At 37.4% G+C, this 22,266-nt stretch overlaps 1 protein-coding gene across 7 annotated transcripts; it reads right to left on the minus strand.

Annotated features, from left to right (window-relative positions):
* Positions 1-226: 226 nt before the first annotated feature.
* LOC111514826 (facilitated trehalose transporter Tret1-2 homolog) lies at positions 227-20,579 on the minus strand. Of its 7 annotated transcripts, none has more exons than XM_074185043.1 (3): positions 20,324-20,579; positions 16,953-18,106; positions 1,606-1,731 (listed from the first exon to the last, which is right to left on the minus strand). In XM_074185043.1, exons 1-3 carry the CDS (start codon positions 20,496-20,498, stop codon positions 1,720-1,722), a joined length of 1,341 nt encoding a protein of 446 aa, XP_074041144.1. In that variant the 5' UTR covers positions 20,499-20,579; the 3' UTR covers positions 1,606-1,719. The 7 variants fall into 7 exon arrangements, 6 of the variants coding, with proteins under 6 accessions (XP_074041141.1, XP_074041144.1, XP_074041140.1 ...); XM_023171067.2 differs by lacking the exon at positions 1,606-1,731 and adding an exon at positions 6,314-6,461; XR_012467971.1 differs by lacking the exon at positions 1,606-1,731 and adding an exon at positions 11,621-12,922 and having other exon boundaries at positions 13,464-18,106.
* Between the last annotated feature and the right edge of the window lie 1,687 nt (positions 20,580-22,266).

The following is a 22,266-nucleotide window of genomic DNA, read 5'->3' on the forward strand; positions in this document are numbered from 1 at the left end:
CTTCTTAACTAAAAGATATCGGCATTTTTAGAAGTCATGATTTTCGAAGAAAAAAATTGAAATTAATTTTTATTTCGAAAACGGTATCAGATAGGTAAAGGAAAATATCAAGAAAAGATGTCGGGCAATTGTTGGAGATTCCAAAAATAATATTATATACAGAGTATTCCATTTGAAAAATCAAAGTTGCTACTGCTTTCTAATAGAAGCGGCAACACCGCATTGTCGAAAATATTTTAGTTGGCTAGAGAATGTCCGAATATGCCCTCCATTAAATTTTCAAAGTGATCCGTTGTCTGGTTCACCAGAAACGTCTAATGTGCCATCCACCGTGAATCAGCCTGTATAGTGCTTCACAGATTTAATATACTTGAGTAGATTATTATATCAGTCACTTATTCAATAGATCTTGGATTTCTAAGAAACTTTTACCTCTGGTCTCTGGCAAATAGAAGTACATGAAAACAAAACAGAGCAAGCATCCAACACCAAACATTCCCATACAATAATGTACGCCCAGAGACTCTGACAAGAGAGGAAACAGAGTGACTATAATAATCATAAAAATACCCTCAACTGTCATAACGAAGCAAGAACCAGTGGATCTGATATCATTAGGAAACAGCTCACTCAAGAGAGATAGCGGAATCGATCCCATTCCCAAGGAATAGAAAGAGATATAAAACAATATCGCTACTATTGGCAACCATCTGATACCATCAACGATTGTCGCACTTGCTGCATTCAGATAAAAATAAACTCCAAGGAAGACAAGAGACCCCACTGTCCCCATGCAGGAGATGAGTAGAAGAGGTCTTCTACCAAAGTTTCCTACAGCAGCTACTGTAATGAAGGAAAAAATCAATTTTACCACCCCTACAAAGATAGCTACTTGATTTCCAGAAAGATTCGTATTGGCATCATTGAATATGGGTGCCAAGTAGGACATTACAACGGGAACTCCTGCGATATGAGTCGTGAGGCACACCACAAACCCAATGAGAGTCCCCATCCTCGAAGCCCGAGTTTCGAAGAGTTTTCTTAGAGTTCCGCCCACAACTTTATCCCTAGTCTTCAGAGTGGCCTCTATCTCCAAATAGTCTTGCATAATATCTCCAGGGCTTTTATTACTCCTCAGTTTCTTCAACGTCTTGATGGTCTCTGCTTTGTCTCCCCTGGCACATGTATGAATTGGGGACTCAGGAATCACAAATATCAAAATCATTACTTGTGGAACCAAGGGCGCTGCGCATAGGAGAGTAAACCACCTGACACTGGTCACGGGTCCAACAAGGTAGGCATAGAGACTTCCCAGGGGCAAGAAGAACATCATCAGGCATCCATGCTTCGCCCTGTTGTGGTCCTCGCAAATTTCGTTTATATAAATCGGTAGAACAGTCAGTAAGAACCCAAATCCCAACTTTACGGCTGACCTTCCGACAATATAGACATAAAAGTTGCTTCCGATCAAGGCCATCACCAAATTGGACAAAAGGAACAGAAAGGATATGCTTATCAAGGTATTCTTTCTTCCAATAATATCTGGCACTTCTCCAAAAAGAAGTGTGCCCAGAACTAGGAAGATTGAAGGTATTCCGCCTAACATGGAAATCTGACCACTTGTTATTGGTTCGCTGAGTGGATTAACATCTGAACTGTTTGACATCAATTGAGGGATGACGGGAGAGGTCCAGACAATGGAACAACCTTTCACGAAAATCAACAAGTTGACTGAAAAAAAAAACGTTTGGTTAAAACTTGATACAGAAAATATTATATATATTATATCATATTATGTTATGTTACGTTATATTATATTATATTATATTATATTATATTATATTATATTATATTATATTATATTATATTATATTTTATTATAGTATATATTATATTAGGTATATTATATTAAGGAGGCAACTGAAAGACATGCGGTTACATTTGAAAATTACCTTTTGATCACGGTTTTTCAATACAGCTAGATTTTCAGAGGCTGTTAGTGTTTTTGAGCACTTCAGACAACTTTTCACAAAATAATTGATAAAAAATTTTGATCAATTACTCTAGATAACAGAAAATGGCTGAAAACGCAAAACACTTTTAATTCCTATGCCTCCCACTAACAAACTAAATATACCAAAGAGCTGAAACTCCAAACATATATTCGGGACGGGTGTATCAATGTGAAATATAAAAATCCCTGATCGAATGTATGTAGCGCGCAAAATTCAAACATTCATCTTATTTTTTGCACAGTTCGCACATGTGGCAGGCTCCCAGTTCTAGACAGTAGGAATTTCTCACAGAAAAAAATTTGTTGCAACAAAAATAATTATATTTATTCAAATAGTGTGTGATAATTATTAACTTTCAAAAATGAAATGAACAGAAAAATATAAACAAATATATGAATGGGGTGTATCAATAGTTATTTATGTATCAAGGGAATTAGGAGGGCCTTAATTACCGATGGCAAAGTTTGCGTCCCGAGGGCCTCTGGCCCGAGGGACAGCAATTGCCTGAGGTTATTAAGGCTCATTAATTCCCGTGGTACATAGATAATTTTATTTCTGACCGATTTCAATAAAATTTTGTTCATTTTTGAAACGGAAAAATGTACCAATTCATTACCTTCCCGGTATATTTGAATCAGGTACCATTGATTATAGTAGAGTTTTCTTGTTGCTAGGTTGTTGCTATGTTACTTGTTTATAAACAGAACTTTGTTATCAAACTGTGTTTGCGGTGAAAACGTGTTTTCTACCCCAAATATAATGGAGGATATTTTGAAAAAAGCTGAACAAGCAAGAGAATCATTAATTCCATCGAAAAGTGAAGCCGTATACCAAAAAGAATACAAGATATATCTGGACTGGCTGACACGGAAAAATGTTATGCCAAAAGATGTCACTGAAACTGTATTTCTGGCATATTTTCAAGAACTGGTAAGGAATTTTCTATGTTTTTTGGTAGATTTGGTAGTAATTGTGTTTATTCGTTTCAATCAGAAACGTATAGTCCGAATTCTTTATGGACTAAATGGTCAATGCTAAAATCGATGGTGACTATACATGAGAAACGAGATATCACCAAGTTCAATGAACTACAGGCTTTTTTGAAACGGAAGAGTAAGAGTTATAAGCCGAAAAAGTCTGCTGTTTTATCTCCTAAAGATGTTATCAGATTCCTAAAGGACGCTCCTAATGATATTCATTTATTGCATAAGGTAATTTTTTTCTTATTTTCCTTTTTGTGTGTATTTATTTCCTTTTTTTTGTTATAGGTTGTTTTGATTATGGGTTATTTTGGTGGATGCAGAAGTCAGGAACTTTTGAATATGAAGATATCGGATATAGAGGACCGGAATTCCGTTATGGTAGTGAACGTACCGGAAAGTAAAACTGGTGTATCGAAGAAATTTACAGTTGTGGATGAAAAAGAGTTCTCCGCTTTGCCTTTATTAAGACTTTATATGTCTTTGCGTCCTAAAGGTATTGAACGATTTTTTTTGAGCTTCCGACAAAATAAATGTACATCTCAGCCAATTGGAAAAAACATGTTTGGGAAAATCCCCAGCAAAATCGCAATGTATTTAGGATTGCCAAACTCATCTTCCTATACGGGACATTGCCTTCGTCGCACTTCTGCTACTGCTCTAGCCAATGCAGGAGCAACTATGACTAACTTAAAAAGACACGGAGGTTGGAAAAGTTCCACGGTGGCGGAGGGGTATTTGGAGGATAGCATCGAATTGAGAAATAAAACGGCGCGTATGTTGTCTACTTTGTCATCAGAAGAGGCAGGTACCTCGACTGTAGTAAACAGAAGCTCCAGCCATACAAAAGAAGAAATTGTTTCCAGTGGCGGAAGTAATTTTCAGGGAACATTTCAAAATTGTACATTTATTATTTGTAATGACGTGAATAAATAAAATATGGTTCAGTTTTCATTTCTATTTATTTTTACTTGTGAAAGGTAGAGGGAATTATAAAATCTATAATGTCCCAAGGGAGTTATGACCCTCTTTATTGATAGCGTAACTATGACGATATAAGCTTATAATATCCCGGTCAGAAATCAAGATATTTATACAACCATACCTCGTATGGAAATAATGACGTTTTTACAATACCACTTATACCAGAAGCCGGTACAAACTTCCTTTTTCCAAGAGAACACCCTGTATATTTTTACATTTTACCTTGATTTTCGTTTGTTTTCACTGAAGGCTACCAAGTAAATTCCCCATGAAATAAACGAGCCTTATAGCAGACATGAATGAGCTATCAATGAAAAGTAGAACTGGAATCTTTGATGTATAATAAATTCTGAACAAGCACTTTTCTTGAACACCAGAACTGTAAATTTTGAATTATCATCTCATAGGGCCACATTTTCTTACCCCTTGATTCATCATAACGTTGAATCAAGGCCTCTACAATGGCCACCTACATCTCCAGACTTGAATCGTCTGGAGTATTTCTTCAGGGGATATCTCAAATCGCTTGTTTATGCGACTTTAGTTGCCGATGACAATGCCTTGAGAAATAGTATTATGCATAATTCTCATTCAATAACCATGGTCTCTTTGGTGGGTTTTCGCCTTTGAAATGTGTCTGGATAGGTCATCGGTGTACAACCGCTGTCCTAAACGTCTTCTGTTGTTGTAGATGATCCACTTTTCATCACACCTGACGAACTGATCTGAAAACGGATCATTTTGGTTACGCGAATGCAAAAAAGAACAGACTTCGAAACGTGACGAATTCGGTCGATCGTTCGAATCATGGGGAATCCATCTTTAGAGCTTTTTGACCTTTCCAATACATTGCAAACCATCAAAAACCATATGAGAGCTGACGCACCGTTTGTGATGACCAGCAGAGTCCTATTGTCTAAAAAGTGACTTCTTCGACTTCATCGAATCCCGATCACTGAATTTCTGTGCTCACGGTAAAAGGAGACTCATTCAGATTGCACTCATTCCAAATTATAATCTAGTATTCACTGAGATGTTACAGTTCAAAGTATACCAATATATTTATATTTTTTCCAATTCTAGTCAAACAGTACACAAGTCACAATTTATTCTACATCAGTCATTGAATGTTTACCAGATATCTTACTCAGTATATGTTGAATCTCTAGGAAACTTTTTCCCCTGGTTTCAGGTAACAGGAAATACATGAAGGCAAAACATACAAAGCTACCAGCACTATACATTCCCGTGCAGAAATGTACGCCCAAACTCACAGATAAAAGAGGGAAAGAAGATACTATAATAATTATAAAAACTCCAACGATGGTCATAACGAAGCAGGATCCCGTGGCTCTGATATCGCTGGGAAACAACTCGCTCAAGAGAGAGCACGGTATCGATCCCAGTCCCAGAGAATAGAAGGATATGTACACCAATATGGAGACTAATGGCAGCCATCTGATACTTTGAACTATCGGTGCGTTGGTTGCGTTCAGATAAAAATACACTGTAATGAAAACCAGGGACACTGCAGTGCCCATACAGGATATCAGTACTAAAGGTCTTCTACCGAATCTTCCTACAACTGCAGCTGTTATGAAGAAAAAAACCAGTTTTACTGCTCCAACCAGCATCCCAACTTCATTACCAGACAGACTAGTATTGGCCTCATTGAATATGGGTGCCAAAAAAGACATGACAACAGGAACTCCTGACACGTGCTGACTGAGGCACACTCCGAACCCAATTAGAACTCCCATTCTGGAACCCCGAGATCCAAATAGTTTCTTCAAGCCACCCACACTAGAATCTCTACTTCCAGACTTCAAACTTTCCTGAATCTTCACGTAGTCCTGGAGGATTTCCTCTTCACTTTTGTTGCCCCTCAGTTTCTTCAAAGTTCTTATAGTTGTTACTCTGTCACCCTTAGCAGCTGTGTGAATGGGGGACTCTGGGACTAGTAAGTGGAAGAGTATCATCTGTGGTATCAAAGGCGCAGCATTCAGGAAAGTGAACCATTTCACGCTTGTTAGAGGACCCACAAGGTAACCGTACAGATTTCCCAAGGGCAGGAAGAACATCGTCAGGCACCCGTACTTTGCTCTGTTGTGGTCTTCAGTAATTTCATTTACATAGATGGGTAGGCTCGCTAGCAGCAACCCGTATCCCAATTGCTGGATGGACCGGCAAATGATGTAGACGTATACGTGGATTCCAAAAAAGACCATCACTAGATTTGTTATGAGAATCATCATCGATATGCTCAGTAAGGTATTCTTTCTTCCAAGGGTGTCTGGTAGTTTCCCGAATAATAAGGTACCTAGTACTAAGGAAAGTGCAGTCAGTCCTGCTAGCAGAGAAATCTCTGCGGTGGTTATTGGTTCGTTCAAAGGGTTGACATCCGAGTTGTTTGACATGAGCTGAGGGATTACCGGAGAAGTCCAGACAATGGAGCAGCCTTTCACAAATATCAGAATATCAGCTGAAAATGAAATATCGGGTCAAGGAGCCTGAAGAAATAGAAATGAAGTATTCATGATGTTTATTATAAATTTTTACAATGTAATACATGGGCTGAGAAGTCTCGGGATTAACACATAGGTGGCGTTGGTCTTTTTGCATTCACCGCTTCTTTAGTTGGTACTAACCTCCAAACCTCATAAGTTTGTAAGTTATGGTGCTACTTCTGTTATTTTCAAAATAGTATATCAAAAACAATTTCGTGTTCCAATCTTACACTGCTTCTTGACGAGAAAACATATCGTTCAAGCTGAGCAATGTCTTGAAAAGTATTATTAGGATTCCGGTTTGCCAGAAACACCAATTAAACGTTGGTTTGGTGACTTCAAACGTGGTCGTAGAGACGCCGATGATGCAGAATGCAGTGGACGTCTATATGAGGCAATAACACCAGAAAACATACCAGAAATACACAAAATCGTTTTGAATGATCAAAAAGTGAGAAGATATCAAAAGAACGCGTTGGTTTTATATTGCATCAGCATTTGACACTGAGAAAGCAGTGCCACATAGCCCCCTACGGCTCTGAGGAATGATTCTCTATAGGGATGGGATGGGATCGCGGGACTCCTGGTCAGTGGCAGAATTAAGTAGGGTGAGGGGAACTAAAACTCCCCAAAAGCCATTACGAAATATGCCACCGGGGACCATCCTACCCAAGCTAAGGTCTGAGGAATCGTGCTGACAGCTGAATGGCCGCAGGGTGATATGCAGTTACGAACGATCCCCTTGGGGAACCGGACGAAACCTCATTGTAATTAGCCTTCCTCTGGTAATGCGGGGCTCCGCCAGAGGTGACCAACTCTTCCCTTGCTACTCGTGGGAACACACATATATGAAACAAACAGACACAACAGAAACCAATCTCGAGGCTGGACAGAAGTGCTCACCTCAATCTGAAGCGGTGGCTGGGGATGAACAGATATGTCCACCCCAATCTACCGCTCTAAATGAGGCTCGACATAGCAAATCACCTCGTGATGTAATACAAAGGTGGCGCATTTGCGGTGCCGAGGCCGAAAGAAGAAAGAGAGCGAAAGAGGTAGAAGTGGCAGCAACTATAAGTGCACCCTCCTCCTCCCCCACTCCACCTCCAACAGCAAGGGCACTTCCTGTGGCGGGCGCCAAGATCTCCGCCTTGAATAAAGGCAAGGAACCTGCTGCCCCTGCAGGAAAGCGCCCTCACTTGAACACCTCCATTAGAGGAAGCCCAGGAAGTTTGACCAAGCCGCGCAACGACAGTAATTTTGCTGCACCTTCCAAAACCTTCGTGGAGGCCGCCGTGAGATACCTCAAGGTTGTCAAAGAGAGTGTGTGTTTGGCCAGTCTTGGCTTCCACCTGCCGATATAAAGAAGATGTTTCCTAGTGACCTGTCCAACTTCCTGAAAAGGACAGGATGGACGATGACCTAGGAGGACATACAATGGGACACATGTGGCCTAAATGCTGCTCCCTACTATACATATACCTACATACCAGAGCTTCGGAAAGGATACACCGAAATATGTCCCGTGGGGTCCAATAAATAGGATAGGATAAGTGTATCCTTTCTGAAGCTCTGGTCTATCTGATATATTCCTCACAGTTGTAAAGAGCTGGAGGGAATTATTCTTTAGAGTCGTAGAAGGCTATAGAGAATCATTCCTCAGAGCCGTAAGAGGTTGTGTGGCATGGTTAAGTTGTTAGAAACGTAAGTGTTGTAAACCATTTCGGCTACTTGATCAAAACAATAAACGTTAGAATTTTTGGTTACTTTTTCAATTGTCATAGAAAACACATTTTGGGCGACATGAAGTGGGACTACAAAATTAAAGAACTTTAATTTTGAAAGAACTTTTGGACTAAGTGAATCATCGACTGATGAATCAAAAACATTACTTATACCATGAGGTCAGCGAGTTATTGCGAAAAGCTAACTGTTGTCGAAAATAACTCAACCTGGAACTAAACTAACTTTGATAAAACAGGTAATGTAAACACTCATTTTTAAAATGTTTTCCCATTTATTAGAATAATTATTCTTTCGTCATGTACGTGCAAAATTGCTGAATTGGCAATTCTCAGCAAAGATTTGCAATCACTGCAATGAAACAAAATTGGAAACCAAACCAGTACAAAGTTAGTACAGTGACTCTAATTCCGAAAATAAATAATGCAAGTAATGCAAGTAATTTTCGTCCAATAAAGTCTTCCAACGCTTGAAAAAGTACTGGAACTGGCAGTATATAAAACACTAGTTACGAATTTTGAAGAAAATAATTCATTCATCAAAAATCAGTCTGGTTTTCGTAAGAATCACTCATACGAAACAGCATCACAAACTAACAGTCACAGAGTGGAAAAAAAGTATTGATGACAAAGAATATATTGTTGCTATATTTCTAGATTTCAAGCGTGCCTTTGAAACAATTATTAGGAAAACTTAAATCAATAAACTGAAGTTTTATGGTGTAATTGGAAAAGCTTTAAACTGATTGGATAGTTATCTTGAGCAAAGAAGTCAAAGGACTAAAATTTGTGATGTAATGTCAGATGAAATTATAAATGACATAAGTGTACCACAAGGTAGTGTTTTGGGGCCACTGCTATTCATTATTTATATAAATGATATCAACTATGTACCTGGTTCACACCATATTAATTTATTTGCTGATCATACTCTTGTTTGTACGGAAAACTGTGATTTAAAAGAAGCTGTACAAGATATCAATATATCTTTAAGGAACATTGAATTATATCTACAAGTGAATGAACTCAAATTGAATATCAACGAATCTAAGGCAATGATTTTTACAACAAATTCGAATCAAAGAAAGATTGATACTAACGACGTTAATATCAGCATATTCAATAATCAACTCACAATTGTAAATGAAATGAAGTACCTAGAATTCATTATAGACCGTCAATTAAGTTTGAATAAGAATGCCGAATATACTATCAGAAAGATATGTAAGAAAATGTATTTTTTCTCTAGAATTTCAAAATCTTTATCGACATGTTACAACTGCATAATAAGGCCATACTCTGACTGCTGTGCCACACTGATGTATCTATTCAACCAAAATCAAATGGGACAGTTGCAGAAACTACAAAATCGAGGTATGAGAATCATTTTGAGATGCAAACAGTATACCCCTATTGAATCTATGTTGAATACTCTACAGTGGCAGACGGTACACAAAAGACTGTATTATTTGAGCATGATTTTTATTTTCAAAATTACGAGTGGGATACAACCAGCCTAGCTTAGCAGATATTACGTCCGAAATAGTGTCATTCATTCATAAAACACAAGAACATGTAATACATTTTATAGATCCTGAACAATCTATAAGAGTGGAATGAATTCATTGTTCTTCAAAGGTCTAGATAGTTTCAATAAAGTACCTGATGAAATAAAACATGTAAATTCCTTAAAATTATTCAAAAAGTATAATTAGAATATATAAAATTGTAATAAATGACGCACTTTAAAATTATTTACGTATATAAATTATTCATATATGCATAACTAAATATTGTATATTAGGATTCCTAAAATGAAGTCTTCTACTTCTACAATCTGTAAAAATGTTGGACTTGAAAATAACGAAAGATGATAATGTTATAAAGAATATGATATGCAAAAATTGAATTAAATAATTACTTGTTATCGTTTCCTTACCAGTAATGACTGAAAAATATAAAAACAAAGTATCGCTTTTATTCTGCTTGTCTTTTGGTTTGAGCTGTACTGTCTCTTCTGCTTCCCCACTTGGAAAGTAAACCACCCCAACTATATCATTAAGATTTCTATCCATTTTTCGAGATTGGGTGATTCTGCTGTTTCTTTTTGTTGGCTGATATCACTACTAGACAACTAAATCAAAATTGAAATGAATGTTGGAAATGCAGTACCATATATTAACGTTTCTGTGCAACTATCAGGTTCTCAAGGTTGCCATTTTATGAGTATATTTTTGTCACAGAAGTGCATGCATAATTTCTTGACTTGATTTGTTTTTGAAACATTTCCAGAATGGATATGAGAGATATCTGTATAATATCAAGTTAATTTCAAGTATGAATTGTCTAAACTAATATATTAAAGAGAAAAATATTGTTTGATCGTTTATAATGGATAAACTCATTTCACCCACATGTCTTCAGTTAGAGATCTATGCAAAAATTGCAATAAAGCAAAATAATTAGGAACCGTTGAAAATTCTACTCAAACCTCCCTCTCAAGTCTCACGTCGCGTATTTTTTTCTATACATTATCTATAAAAATACAATTTTAAGCCAGCAGAGTCAGCAGAACTCAATACCTTTGTTATTTCCCATCGTCTACTGTTGACACCGTTGTCTACACATTATAAATGGAGCCTGAGACGCCAAATGAGTGTCCAGTACTGATTTAGAGTCTGATCCGTATTCGTTATAGTTTTGTATTTGTCTTTGTTACGATATTTCCCATTATTTGTTCAAGTAAAGTTTCTATTTGAAAATAAAGTGTTTTTCAAAAGTCATATTCAAAAGAGTGACTATAACATGTGCATATTAGCCAGTGTAAATATTTTCAACTCAAGGAAATGTTCTTCACATGAATCTGAGCTTCGGGGTCCCAAAAGAGCACAAATAGCTCCCTTTTGAAAAATGAATGCCGAGTTGCTGTACCTATACAGAATCTCTCCAAAATTCGATACCTCAAGAAATTATACTCTGGAGATAACTGGTATATACAGTCTTTGCTACATTGGAACCCACTTCATTTTTTTATAGTTTGTATTGCATATATGGCCTAGATAGCTTTCCATTCATCGCTGCTATATGCATCCTCCAATATAACTTCTCATCTGGAATATATCCTAGGAATTTGGTTCCTGTAGTGATCTTCAATACTCCATCTTTTGTAAAAATTTCAAGTTGTTCATGCGTCGGCCACAATATCCTCCAGATTTGCCCCCTTGCGACTGTTTCTTCCTGTTCTCGAGATTGAGGGCTACAAGATTAAAGTACCTACTACTCTGGGGGACAAAAAATAAATTCTTGAATAGATAATTATTTCTTGGGAAAAATGAAAATTTGCCCTATTTTTTCAATAGATCTCGTTGATTAACAATTAAACAACTATAATATAATAATAACAATAATATATTTAATCACTAGAACAAACCACAGTTTTAATTATAGACTACATAATAATTTAAGTAGGTAAGTAAATAGTTTTGATGATATTTTTGTACATAATTTACATAGTATCATATCATGAAATGAAATATGAATGAATAAATATGAGTTATAATCCACAAAAACATATTCTTGTCGTGGAACAATGAAAAAAAATAATGGTAGATAATAATGAAGGATAAATGTGTATACGTGTTGACGAAACGAACAATTAACGTATACATACTACAGATATAAACACATTTACACACATACAAATATATAAATGAAGCTATTTGAAAATTATGATATCGATACTTTTTCATTGAAGAAAACTCAGTGCTTTGGTCGTACTGTATTATTTCAGAAATTATTCTTCATATCGATCAGTTGATTTCAGTTCTTTCTCGAATAGGCTTAGCGAGTTGAATATTCAAGCATTTTTGGGAAAAAGGTTTAAAAAACGAAGACATACTTTTCAATGACAAACAAATCACAATAGTGGTGGGGAGAAAATAGAACAAACCTAACAAAACCAAAATAAAACCTGTGAAATAAAGAAAATAATGACTTTTTCAACAAATACATGAATTGTGTATCAAAATTGGGTAATGATTAGTTTTCCTTCCCCTTTCAGGTTTTTTAAACTTGGCAACACCTTTTCCTAACCTACGTTGTTAACTACCTGCAACTAGTTTAATTTATTTCAGACTTATTATCACTCTTGTACTCCATTCATATTATTTTTCATTTATTTCACTAATTACCGATAATCCAATCTAGTACAGTGCTCATTAACAGTTATCTTCGAAAAACAAACAGACTGAATAATTCTAAGCAACTTTGGTTTCAAAATTTTTTTCTGAATGGGAATAGTTTTTCGAATGAACTGGAGAATACTTCCCGTAGCTCAGAGCTACCCTGTAGCTCAGAAGTTAGGATTTTTCGTTCGTCGGTTTATTGAATTTTCCTCCTTTAAATCACTGAAAGATTCATAACTTTGAGGATCAGCTTCTCATTCTGGAAGTTCTTCGAAATTAATCCCGACATGCTCAAATATAAATGTTGATTTTCAGCGAATTATGAAGCAGCTCAATATCAACAAGGCGTCTGGTCCTGATATAGTGCCCGTCATCGTACTTAAATAGTACGCAAAAGAACCCGCTCCAGTATTTTGCAGAATTTTCACCCTGTCTTACAAAGAAGGGGTTTTTCCTTCTTGTTGGAAGGTTGCTAGAGTTTGGCCTATTCCCAAACAGGGCAATAAAAATCTTCCAAATAACTAGAATATTTGGAAGGCTTCAACATTTTGAGCGATCATCAATATGGCTTTTAGAACAAAGATCAACAGGCAACCTTCATTGGAATAACGCAATGGAGAAACATGGAGAGCCAAGAGCTGTTGCGCTTGATATTTCTAAGGCCTTTGACCGTGTGTGGTATGCGAGTTTGCTAGCAAAATTTCGATGCTATGGCTTTTTGAATCTTTTTTGTGTATGGCTCTCCAGCTTCCTGGAAAAACGTTCCCTACAAATGACCGTCAATGGATACTTTTACCATCAACATCTTGACCGTGCCGGTCAGGTGAATCCTCCATAAAACAAAATGTGGGGTGTCTCCAGAGGCTCCAATGAATTCAAGACATCGCCAGAACACTTAGTGACACGACTATCGTCAAACTTAAATCAGTCCGTTTCGTATTTGACCAATGCGTAATAATGATCAGATTCAACGACAGAACCACAGTGAACAATGACTGCATGAAGATTATAATAGTGGTCTGCTAGATTGAAGTGTTCATCTATTTCGAACCTTCGTAAGAGTTTGGTGCTTCCGTCAGAGGTTGAGTCATGTTTGCAGATCATCGGTGTTATTATACGGTTGATTATTACCCGTTAAAAGTTTCATTTTCAGATGATTTAACAACAAGCTTTGCATATTAGGAAACGCAAAAGATTTACAAACACAAGATGAGATAGACTGTACGGAATCATTCAATCCAGAACGGTCAGGAGTATTGATTCTACTACTGTTTTGCTCACGAAGAGTATTCAACAAGAACCCCAACGAGTATTTAGTGGACTTCAAAGACTCCAGGAAATCGGTTGATGGGAAACATGATACATTCTTACGGAACTGCAACTGCATGAACAATTGTTTGAGTTTGGAAAATAAGTAGAAAACATTCCCGTCCTTGGTCATCGTTAAAACCTCGTTCTTGAAATTCTTCGTCATGAACAACACTTGCAAAAATGCAATTCATGTAGCAAGTGTTTCACAAAACATCTAATTCAATTTTCCTACCAAGATTTTCAGGACAACTGCCTACTGACTCGTAAGGAAGAACATGTATCACAGAATCTGTATCAGAACCATTTCTCAAGCTGCGATCGATCCTTCCAAGTGAAGAAGAGATTTCAGTTCCATACTTGAATGGGGGCAATGCATGATCTCATCAAAATTATGTGAAGGAGGAATAGTTTCAAAATAGACCGAAGCAGCATTACCACGTTGAATAGCAATACATAGTTCTTTCTATCAAAAAAGAAGTGGTACGGTAATCTTTCGTTGCTTGGCTTATTTTCCTTCCTAGTTCATGAACGAATAACAGAAACTCCGGGCCATAAACACCAAAAGTTGCAACCGCTACCGGATGGAACTGATAGTTGTCACCAAGATTTTGGTTTTTTTTAGTTTTAATTTTTTGACAGACAATACTGCAGTTCCAGCAGATTTGTGCCTGCTGGACAGAAAATTTCGCTTTCTGCTTCGATAATCTCTCTGAAATAAATCGAATACGACACCAGAAACACCAAATATTGCATACATTACTGCCACTGTATTGTGAAATCATATTGAGTGTTTTCGAAAGTTTTGTCGGTTTTTATGTGTCTTCTTCAAACTGTAACATTTCAGTGGATGCTTATTGACTTTCGCCAACGCAACATGAGTCGATTGACTCTGTCAGCATAAAAACTGTGTCGAGACTTGATGTAGTTGACGAAGGTCGTTTTTGTCCGGTCCTGATTGGCGAATATTCTACCTGTGAGCATGAAAAGATAAAAGTCACCTGTCGGAAGGTCTGGGAAGTATGGTGGATGAGGGAGAACTTCTACGCCCAATTCGTTCCATTTTTGGACGGTTATTTGTGAAACGTGTGAACGAGCGTCGTTGTGAAGCAGGCTCGGACCTCATCTATTGACCAGTGCCGGCTCGTCCTGAATTACTGTAGGCCGACCAGTTCGAGGCTCATCTACGAGACTAAAATCCCCGGAACGAACGTACATTGAACAGTACGTTCATTAACACCATCATTGACAACTGCCTGGTTAGTTTTTCAGGCTGTTTTGGCAGCGGTGTGGTTCAACTTGAATTCGTAGAGAAAAATTGACCAAAAAAGGCTCAACGACATCATACAGGGTGTCCCATATAAAACTCCGCGGGCAAATATCTGGAAAATGAAAAAGAATATCCATATTCCGTGAAAGCAGATAATTTTGGTGTCAAAGGTTCCTCTTATTTGCGTAGAGATCCAGCACTAAGCGTCATCCGTTAGGGCGTCGTGACACCGACGCCAATTTTTTAAATGGTAACGCAGTATTTTCAATTGGTTTTTGAATTGTGCATTAAATTCTGAATTCAGCCATATATGGCACTTTCGTAGTTTTCCTTGAAAATTGCGTATTATAAAGAGGGACATGAATAAGTAAAAATAAATGCAGTAATGTATTCATCGATCTGTCAAAAGACCTGTCAGATTTGACAAAAGTGTATTCAGTTTTCTGTTGGTTTATATGCGATGTCCACAAAATGTGGAGGATTTGAAAAATAGTATCACAAATGTTAGTGCTTCCATAACTCGAGAGACGCTTTTAGCTGTCACGAATCGGGAATTAATTGAAAAGATGAAATATGTATATTCTACGTGAAGGGAGGCAATTCAAACATTTACTAAAATGATTCTTGTTATCACTAATTGATTCCGTTATCGTCATGTTAGTCGAGTTATGGTCAAAGTAACATATTTTCTGGTAATTTGAAACATTTATTTTAATTTGTACAGAAATACACAACTAGATAAAATTGAACAGATAATGAAATCATTAGTGATGGATTCATTTTACTAAACTCTTATTATTGCATTCATTTTGACTTATTCATGGCCCTTTTTATAATATGCAATAAAATTGCCTTGTTTCATCAGTATTGAAGGAAAACTACAAGTGCGCTATAATAGCTGAATTCAATGCAGAATCCAAAAACGAATCGGAAAATCTAGGTTACTTAAAAAAATTTGGCGTCGGCGTCGCGACGCCCTAATGGATGACGCCTATTGCTGGATCTCTTCGCAAACAAGAGGACCTTTTGACATCAAAATCATCTGCCTTCACGAAATATGGATATTCTGTCTCAATTTTCAGATATTTTCCCGCGGAGTTTTATGTGGGACACCCTGTATAGTAATGAGCTGAAAAGAGGCAAAAAATAAAAAGTCAGATGAAAATGGAGAGCATCAATTTATGAAGTATAAAGTTTCCTACCGATCATTATACATGGAATGAATATTCATTGAGATATAGAGTTGCAAAAATGAATGACATCTAAACGGTCTGAAGTTTTGAAACAGGTGAAACGGGAGAAATATCCTCATTTCCAAATTATAGTTTGTGGGATTTATGATAAGAGAATTGAATTATAATCGTACAGGAACTGATAATAAGCCACTTTCTGTAAGGTTTTTGTAATCGTTGAAATTCAGTTCTTGAGACTGACAATTATATGCAAAAATATGGAATTTATTGAAATATACGAAATATTATCAAAATAATTAAATGCGAACCGTCTTCAGGTAGCTTTATATCAGTTGTTTATCAAATTTCCATTTCAATACCAGTCATTCCATGAAATTCAACTTTCTATTTGTTTTTTTTTATATTTTGTCGCCCTGGTGTTCATTTTGAGGTTTTTTTTTATCATGATCCGAGCTGATTTCTATCACCCAGTGAATCACCCAAAATGCGAGAAAATAATTTTCAAAGATAGTTTTTATTGATATGGTTGCAAAAAAAATTAGGTGAATCTTGCTGACTCATCCTGTATGTTGTTCTTCATTTTGCTTTACTTACTCAACAGATTTTGAATCTCCAAAAGACTTTTACCTCTGGTTTCTGGCAGAAATAAGTAAATGAAAGCGAAGTCTAAGAAACAACAGACACTGAACAAACCTAAACAGTAATGTATACCAAGATACTTCGATATGAGGGGGAAGCAAGTAATTATTGAACAGATAACAGTACTTACAATCGTCATAACGAAACTAGTAGCAGTGGATCTGAGATCGTTAGGAAATAGCTCGCTCAAAATCGTCAATGGTATCGAACCCAGTCCCAAGGAGTAAGCACAGATGAAAAGCGATATGCAAAGAATCGGCAGCCACCTGATATGATCCACGATTGGGACATTATTTTCGTTAAGATAAAAGTACACGCCTAGGAATGTGAGAGGTACTGCTGCTCCAAAACTAGAAAAGAGAAGTAGCGGCCGTCTACCGAACTTTCCCACAAAAGTAGCGGTTATGAAGAAAAATAGAAGCTTGATAACTCCGGCTAGAATTCCCACTGAGTTCCCAGAAAGTTCCGTACCAGCGTTGTTGAAAATGGGGGCTAAGAAAGCCAGGACAACAGGTGCCCCTGATATGTGTGGGCACATGCAAACTCCTAGGCCAATGAAGATACCTTTTCTCAAAGCCTTGGTTGCAAAAATATCTCTCAGCCCACGTGCTTCAGCTTTACTTTGAGCATTCAAAGTTGTTTTGATTTTCAAATAATCCTGTTCGATTTCATCGTCGCTTTTGTTCCTCCTCAATTTCCTCAATGTCTTGATGGTGGTTGCTTTATCTCCTCTAGCAGCTGTGTAGAATGGTGACTCAGGAACTAATAAAGCCAGACTCACCATTTGGGGTAATAAAGGCAGTCCACACAATGCAGTGAACCATCTGACGCTGGTTGCAGAACCCACAAGGTAGGCGTAAAGGCTTCCGAAAGGGATGAAGAACACCATGAGACACCCATGCTTCGCTCTATTATGGTCTTCACAAACTTCATTCAGATAAATTGGAACAACTGCTAGCACCAATCCACAGCATAACTGTACGATGGCTCTGCCAACGAAGAAGACATAGATATATGTACCGAAAGACATAGCCAGGTTGGACAGGAACATCCCTAGTGATACGCAGAGTAAGGTGTTTTTTCTTCCGATGATGTCTGGTAGTTTTCCAAATAGTAGAGTGCCAATTATTGTGAAGAGTGAAGGTATTCCGCCTAACAGTGATATTTCTATGGTTGTTATTGGTTCTCCTAGCGGGTTGATATTCGAGTCGTTCGAAATCAATTGAGGTATTACTGGAGATGTCCAAACCATTGAACAGCCTTCAGCGAACATCAGAAAATTTGCTGAAAATAAGATTTAGGTTAGATGCATTCAATCGATTACACAGGCCAACAAAAAAATGTTTTTCAAAACTTTGTTTACTTTAATAGCTGATTTTTATAGATTTTTGTATGCTGCACCCAAATCCTGGGAAGTGGGAAACATCTGTATACCGAAAACCCACTCATACGAGACAGTATCTGAACCACGAATCCAACCACCATCAATCGACTAGAAGAGGAATCATCAAGACTCTATTAGATCGTGCTTTTGGGCTCTGTAATATGAAGAAAGGTCTCGAGAAGGAACTAGACATCATCAAAAATGATCTTCAACGGAATGACTACTCCAAAGCGATGGTAGAAAAGACTTTGGCTAGAAGACAGCAGGAGCCTCGCAAGGAAGAGAAGCCGTCACAACCAGTGCTTGCACTTCCCTACATCAGAGGATTATCGGAGAGGATAAGAAGAATTGGTTCCAAGTACAACACCAGAACCTGCTTCAGATCCGGTAACACTATCCGTAGCAGCCTCACGAAAACCAGGCCACCAAACGCGGACTGCGATTCCAAGAATTGCATTTACCGGATACCTTGTGAGTGCGGAAAATCTTATATCGGTGAAACTAAGAGGCCATTGAATGTTCGCATTGCCGAGCACAAGAAATACACACAGGGAGGGAAAACCAGCAAATCAGGAATAGCAGACCATGTTTGGACCCATCAACACAACATCGAGTGGTCCCAAGCTGAGATCTTGCACAGAGAGGAACATTGGTTCAGGAGAAAATTCAAGGAAGCCGCATACATGTTGTCCAACAACGTATTCAGCCAAGCCAGCGTAGAAATACGCAACATATGGAAACCCATCATCAAGCGAAAAATGGCCAACTCCCGCCAAAACGGTCATCTCCCACAGAACCAGTGGAGCGGAAAATGGAATGCGGGGATAAGTGAAAGTACGCGAACGACCTATAAATAGTCATCTCTCGGAGGAATCAGTCCAGTCATCACCCGAAGACGATTGTACATACTAACAATCGAAACGTCGTGAACTAACGTGACTTGGAATCTCTCCACTTTCTATTTTTATTTTCTTTTTTCATTTCTTTATCTTTATTCATTCAATTGTTCTATTTTTACTTGTATTTTATTTCACTATTATTTCATTTCAGGTTTATTTTGCTTAATATAATTGTTATTTTCAGCTATTCATTTTCAATTCTTCTTTTTTTAGTTGTTTCAGGGATTTCAAATCATTTTATATAGTAGACAATGGAAGTCCGAACTAGTGAAATTCATCATGAAATATTGTCAATCACCTTCAAACAAACGTTAAAAATTCCTACTCTATCAGTATATACAATGATACAGTAAAATAAATATTCATTGAGATATAGAGCTATAAAAACACATGACATTGAATTGAACAAAACTTGTTAATTATTCTAATAGTTTTCTTCATTTTCAAAATTATTCTATTTTGTAGATGATCCAAATTTGATAGTTAGCCTTCATAGTATTGGGTCAAGAACCCGTGGGTTGGGATACCTATCGGGTACGTCCCCAACCCAAGCTAATATATGCAGAGATTGGGTCAAGAATAACCAAAGACAATTTAGAATACCCACGTTTATCAATTTCCGTAAAATTCTATCAATTACGAAGGAGAAAAAAAAACGTATCTGTTAGCATATTTGTAGCAAACGCTCTCTTCACCAACAATTCTGAGGCCAGATCTGTGCTAATACTAAACTACATTCCTCCAACTGACAAAGTAACCCAAACAGAGTTACTTTGTCTGTTTGTCTGCGTGATCAAAGCATTATTTTCACGCCCATTTGCATCTATTAGGTAGAATAAACGAGCGTCCTCACGCTGGCCAATCAGATTTAACTGCAATCGGCTGGCGGAATTCAAGATACAGTGCTAGAGTGTTCAGTTCCGTTTTAACTCCTGTAGCGAGTACATGTACGGTATTTTGGAGTTGCTGAAGAAACTGATGATTTGTGTCCCTACACTTCACCTAAAAAGTTTTCTTTCAACCAGCCGCATATTATTGAAAAAAAATCGGTCGCTCCTTAGTGCGACTCTGTACAAGCAGCCTCGTCTGGGGGATCATGTGCACTATGCATTATATTGTTTTGAAGTACTATATTGCTCAGAAGGACAGAGTATACCTCTTACTATTATCATCGTATTACCTCTGAGTATAATGGTTGAGCAGTTGAGAATGTCTTACCAGTTATCACCGAAAGATATAAGAACCATGTATCGTTTTTTTTCTGTTCGTCTTTAGGTTTGAGTTGTAATGTCTCATTGATCTCCCCGTCAGGTACATACACAACTTCTTTCATTTTATCCCCTTTAATTTCATTGCTATTTATGGTTTCCATGTTAGTAGTCGCCCAACTCATGGTAAGTGTGGATCACGTTGAATACAAAATGTTTCACTACATGACTTATTCACCGAAATCAACTATTAAACAACTGCAATTTAGGTAGTGTAATATTTTAAATACGATATGTCGCCTCAAGGTTAGCATAATCACGGTTTCCTAAATTTTAATTATACAGAAACTTGATAACTGTTCATAACAAAGAAAGAATTAGTTGGTACAGTCTATCCATTCCCAATTGGGAGGGCAATGAAAATAAGAGCACTACGAGGGGTGTTCATAATCACTGCCCGGCAAATAGGAAGTGTTTATACTACCAGTGCGTTTAGGTTCGAATCGTCTCTGGTACAGTCATAAACATTTCTTGCCTGTGGCCCCTAGTCGCCCAGATAGTTACCAAACGTGCTATCAAATGTAAATGAGCAATAACGGCTCGGCTAGCTGGACTGGCTGAATACTAATTATTTGTCCGTTCCACAATATTTCTTCATCAGTGTTGTGTGTTCGTGGGGTTAGGTGAAGTAGTGAGTGGTTTTGCAAACCGATTTTTGAAAACTTTTTCTAGAGATCAATTACCCTAACACCAAACTGATATTGATCAATTTGGTGTTAGGGTAATATTGATCGCTTTTCAATCTATTGTTGGCAAATTAATTTGAAGGTAGTGGTTCCACTAGTTGATTATCGAAAAATCAAGATGCTGAAGATGCTAACCTTGTTAGCGCAACGCGCGTCGAGGGCAAAAATATCAGTTTGGTGTTAGGGTAATTGATCTCTAGAAAAAGTTCTCAACTTTTACACCAAAGGTTCAAATCTCATCGTTCAAACCGATTTTTGTGAAAATCGCTTTCTGGAGACCTTTTGAAACAAATGATGATATTACGTGTGAGGAATCTGTATCAATCGACAAGGATCCGGACTTTGAAAATAAGGATTTACAGGTTCAAGTTCAGTGAGTAATTCTAAATATTCATGAATGCTTGAAGAAGGAAAACTGTCATACTTCACAGAATGCTATTATGAATAGAATATACGAGTTAACGAAACTATGTCGTTCGACAGTTCTTCGAGTCATTAAAATAGGGAATGTCAATGATCATGCAATGAAACGAAAACAAAGGAATAAAAAATTCGCAAACGTTGATGGTGCTACAAAAGATGTGATTCGGCGAACAATTTATGGTATATACCAAAAAAATGAAGTACTAACCTTGGAAATGATTTGGTATAAATTACTCGACTCTCCCGATTACAATTATAAATCTTTAGAATCTCTACGAGGTGTCTCATTGTCTTGTGGTTTCAAATATGAAAAATTGAACAATCTGATGGTCATAATGGAATCGACATGCATTGTTCAACTCCCACAAGAATATTTGAGGCGAATGAAAAGCAACCGAGAATCCAGCAGGCATACAATCTACCTCGACGAAACTTGGTTTGACACCCATGATGTTGTCAAATATGGCTGGGTAGACGAAACCAAGTATTGTGCTTTGAACACACCTTCTTCAAGGTGTAGAAACCCCACCTTGCACACATACCTACCGGTGATCGGCGTCGATATGTGTGCAAGGTCCCGTTCCCATATGTGGTTCACTATTGGAATTTGGACGACCGGTATGAAATCGGCCGTCCAAAATCGGTGTGTGTGCAATTAGCCTAACGCTTTGCTTCTGTCGGCCAAAAATATAAAAGATTCGTCTGCTGATTACCACGAAGATATGACTGCGGCTTCATTTGAAACCTGGTTCAGTGAGCAGCTTCTCCTAAATATTCCTCCAAA

This window comes from Leptinotarsa decemlineata, unplaced genomic scaffold (assembly GCF_025532065.1).
Source record: "Leptinotarsa decemlineata unplaced genomic scaffold, Ldec_3_MD MMD2_tig00026361_RagTag_RagTag, whole genome shotgun sequence".
NCBI lineage: Eukaryota > Metazoa > Arthropoda > Insecta > Coleoptera > Chrysomelidae > Leptinotarsa > Leptinotarsa decemlineata.

Bases quoted from the DNA above. Each gene is read 5' to 3' on its own strand.
- LOC111514826 (XM_074185039.1), bottom strand. From the start codon at position 10,303: ATGGATAGAAATCTTAATGATATAGTTGGGGTGGTTTACTTTCCAAGT. The intron at 6,462-10,167 runs GTAAGGAAACGA...TTTCATTTTCAG, and splicing joins ATATTTTTCAGTCATTACTG to CTGATATTCTGATATTTGTG.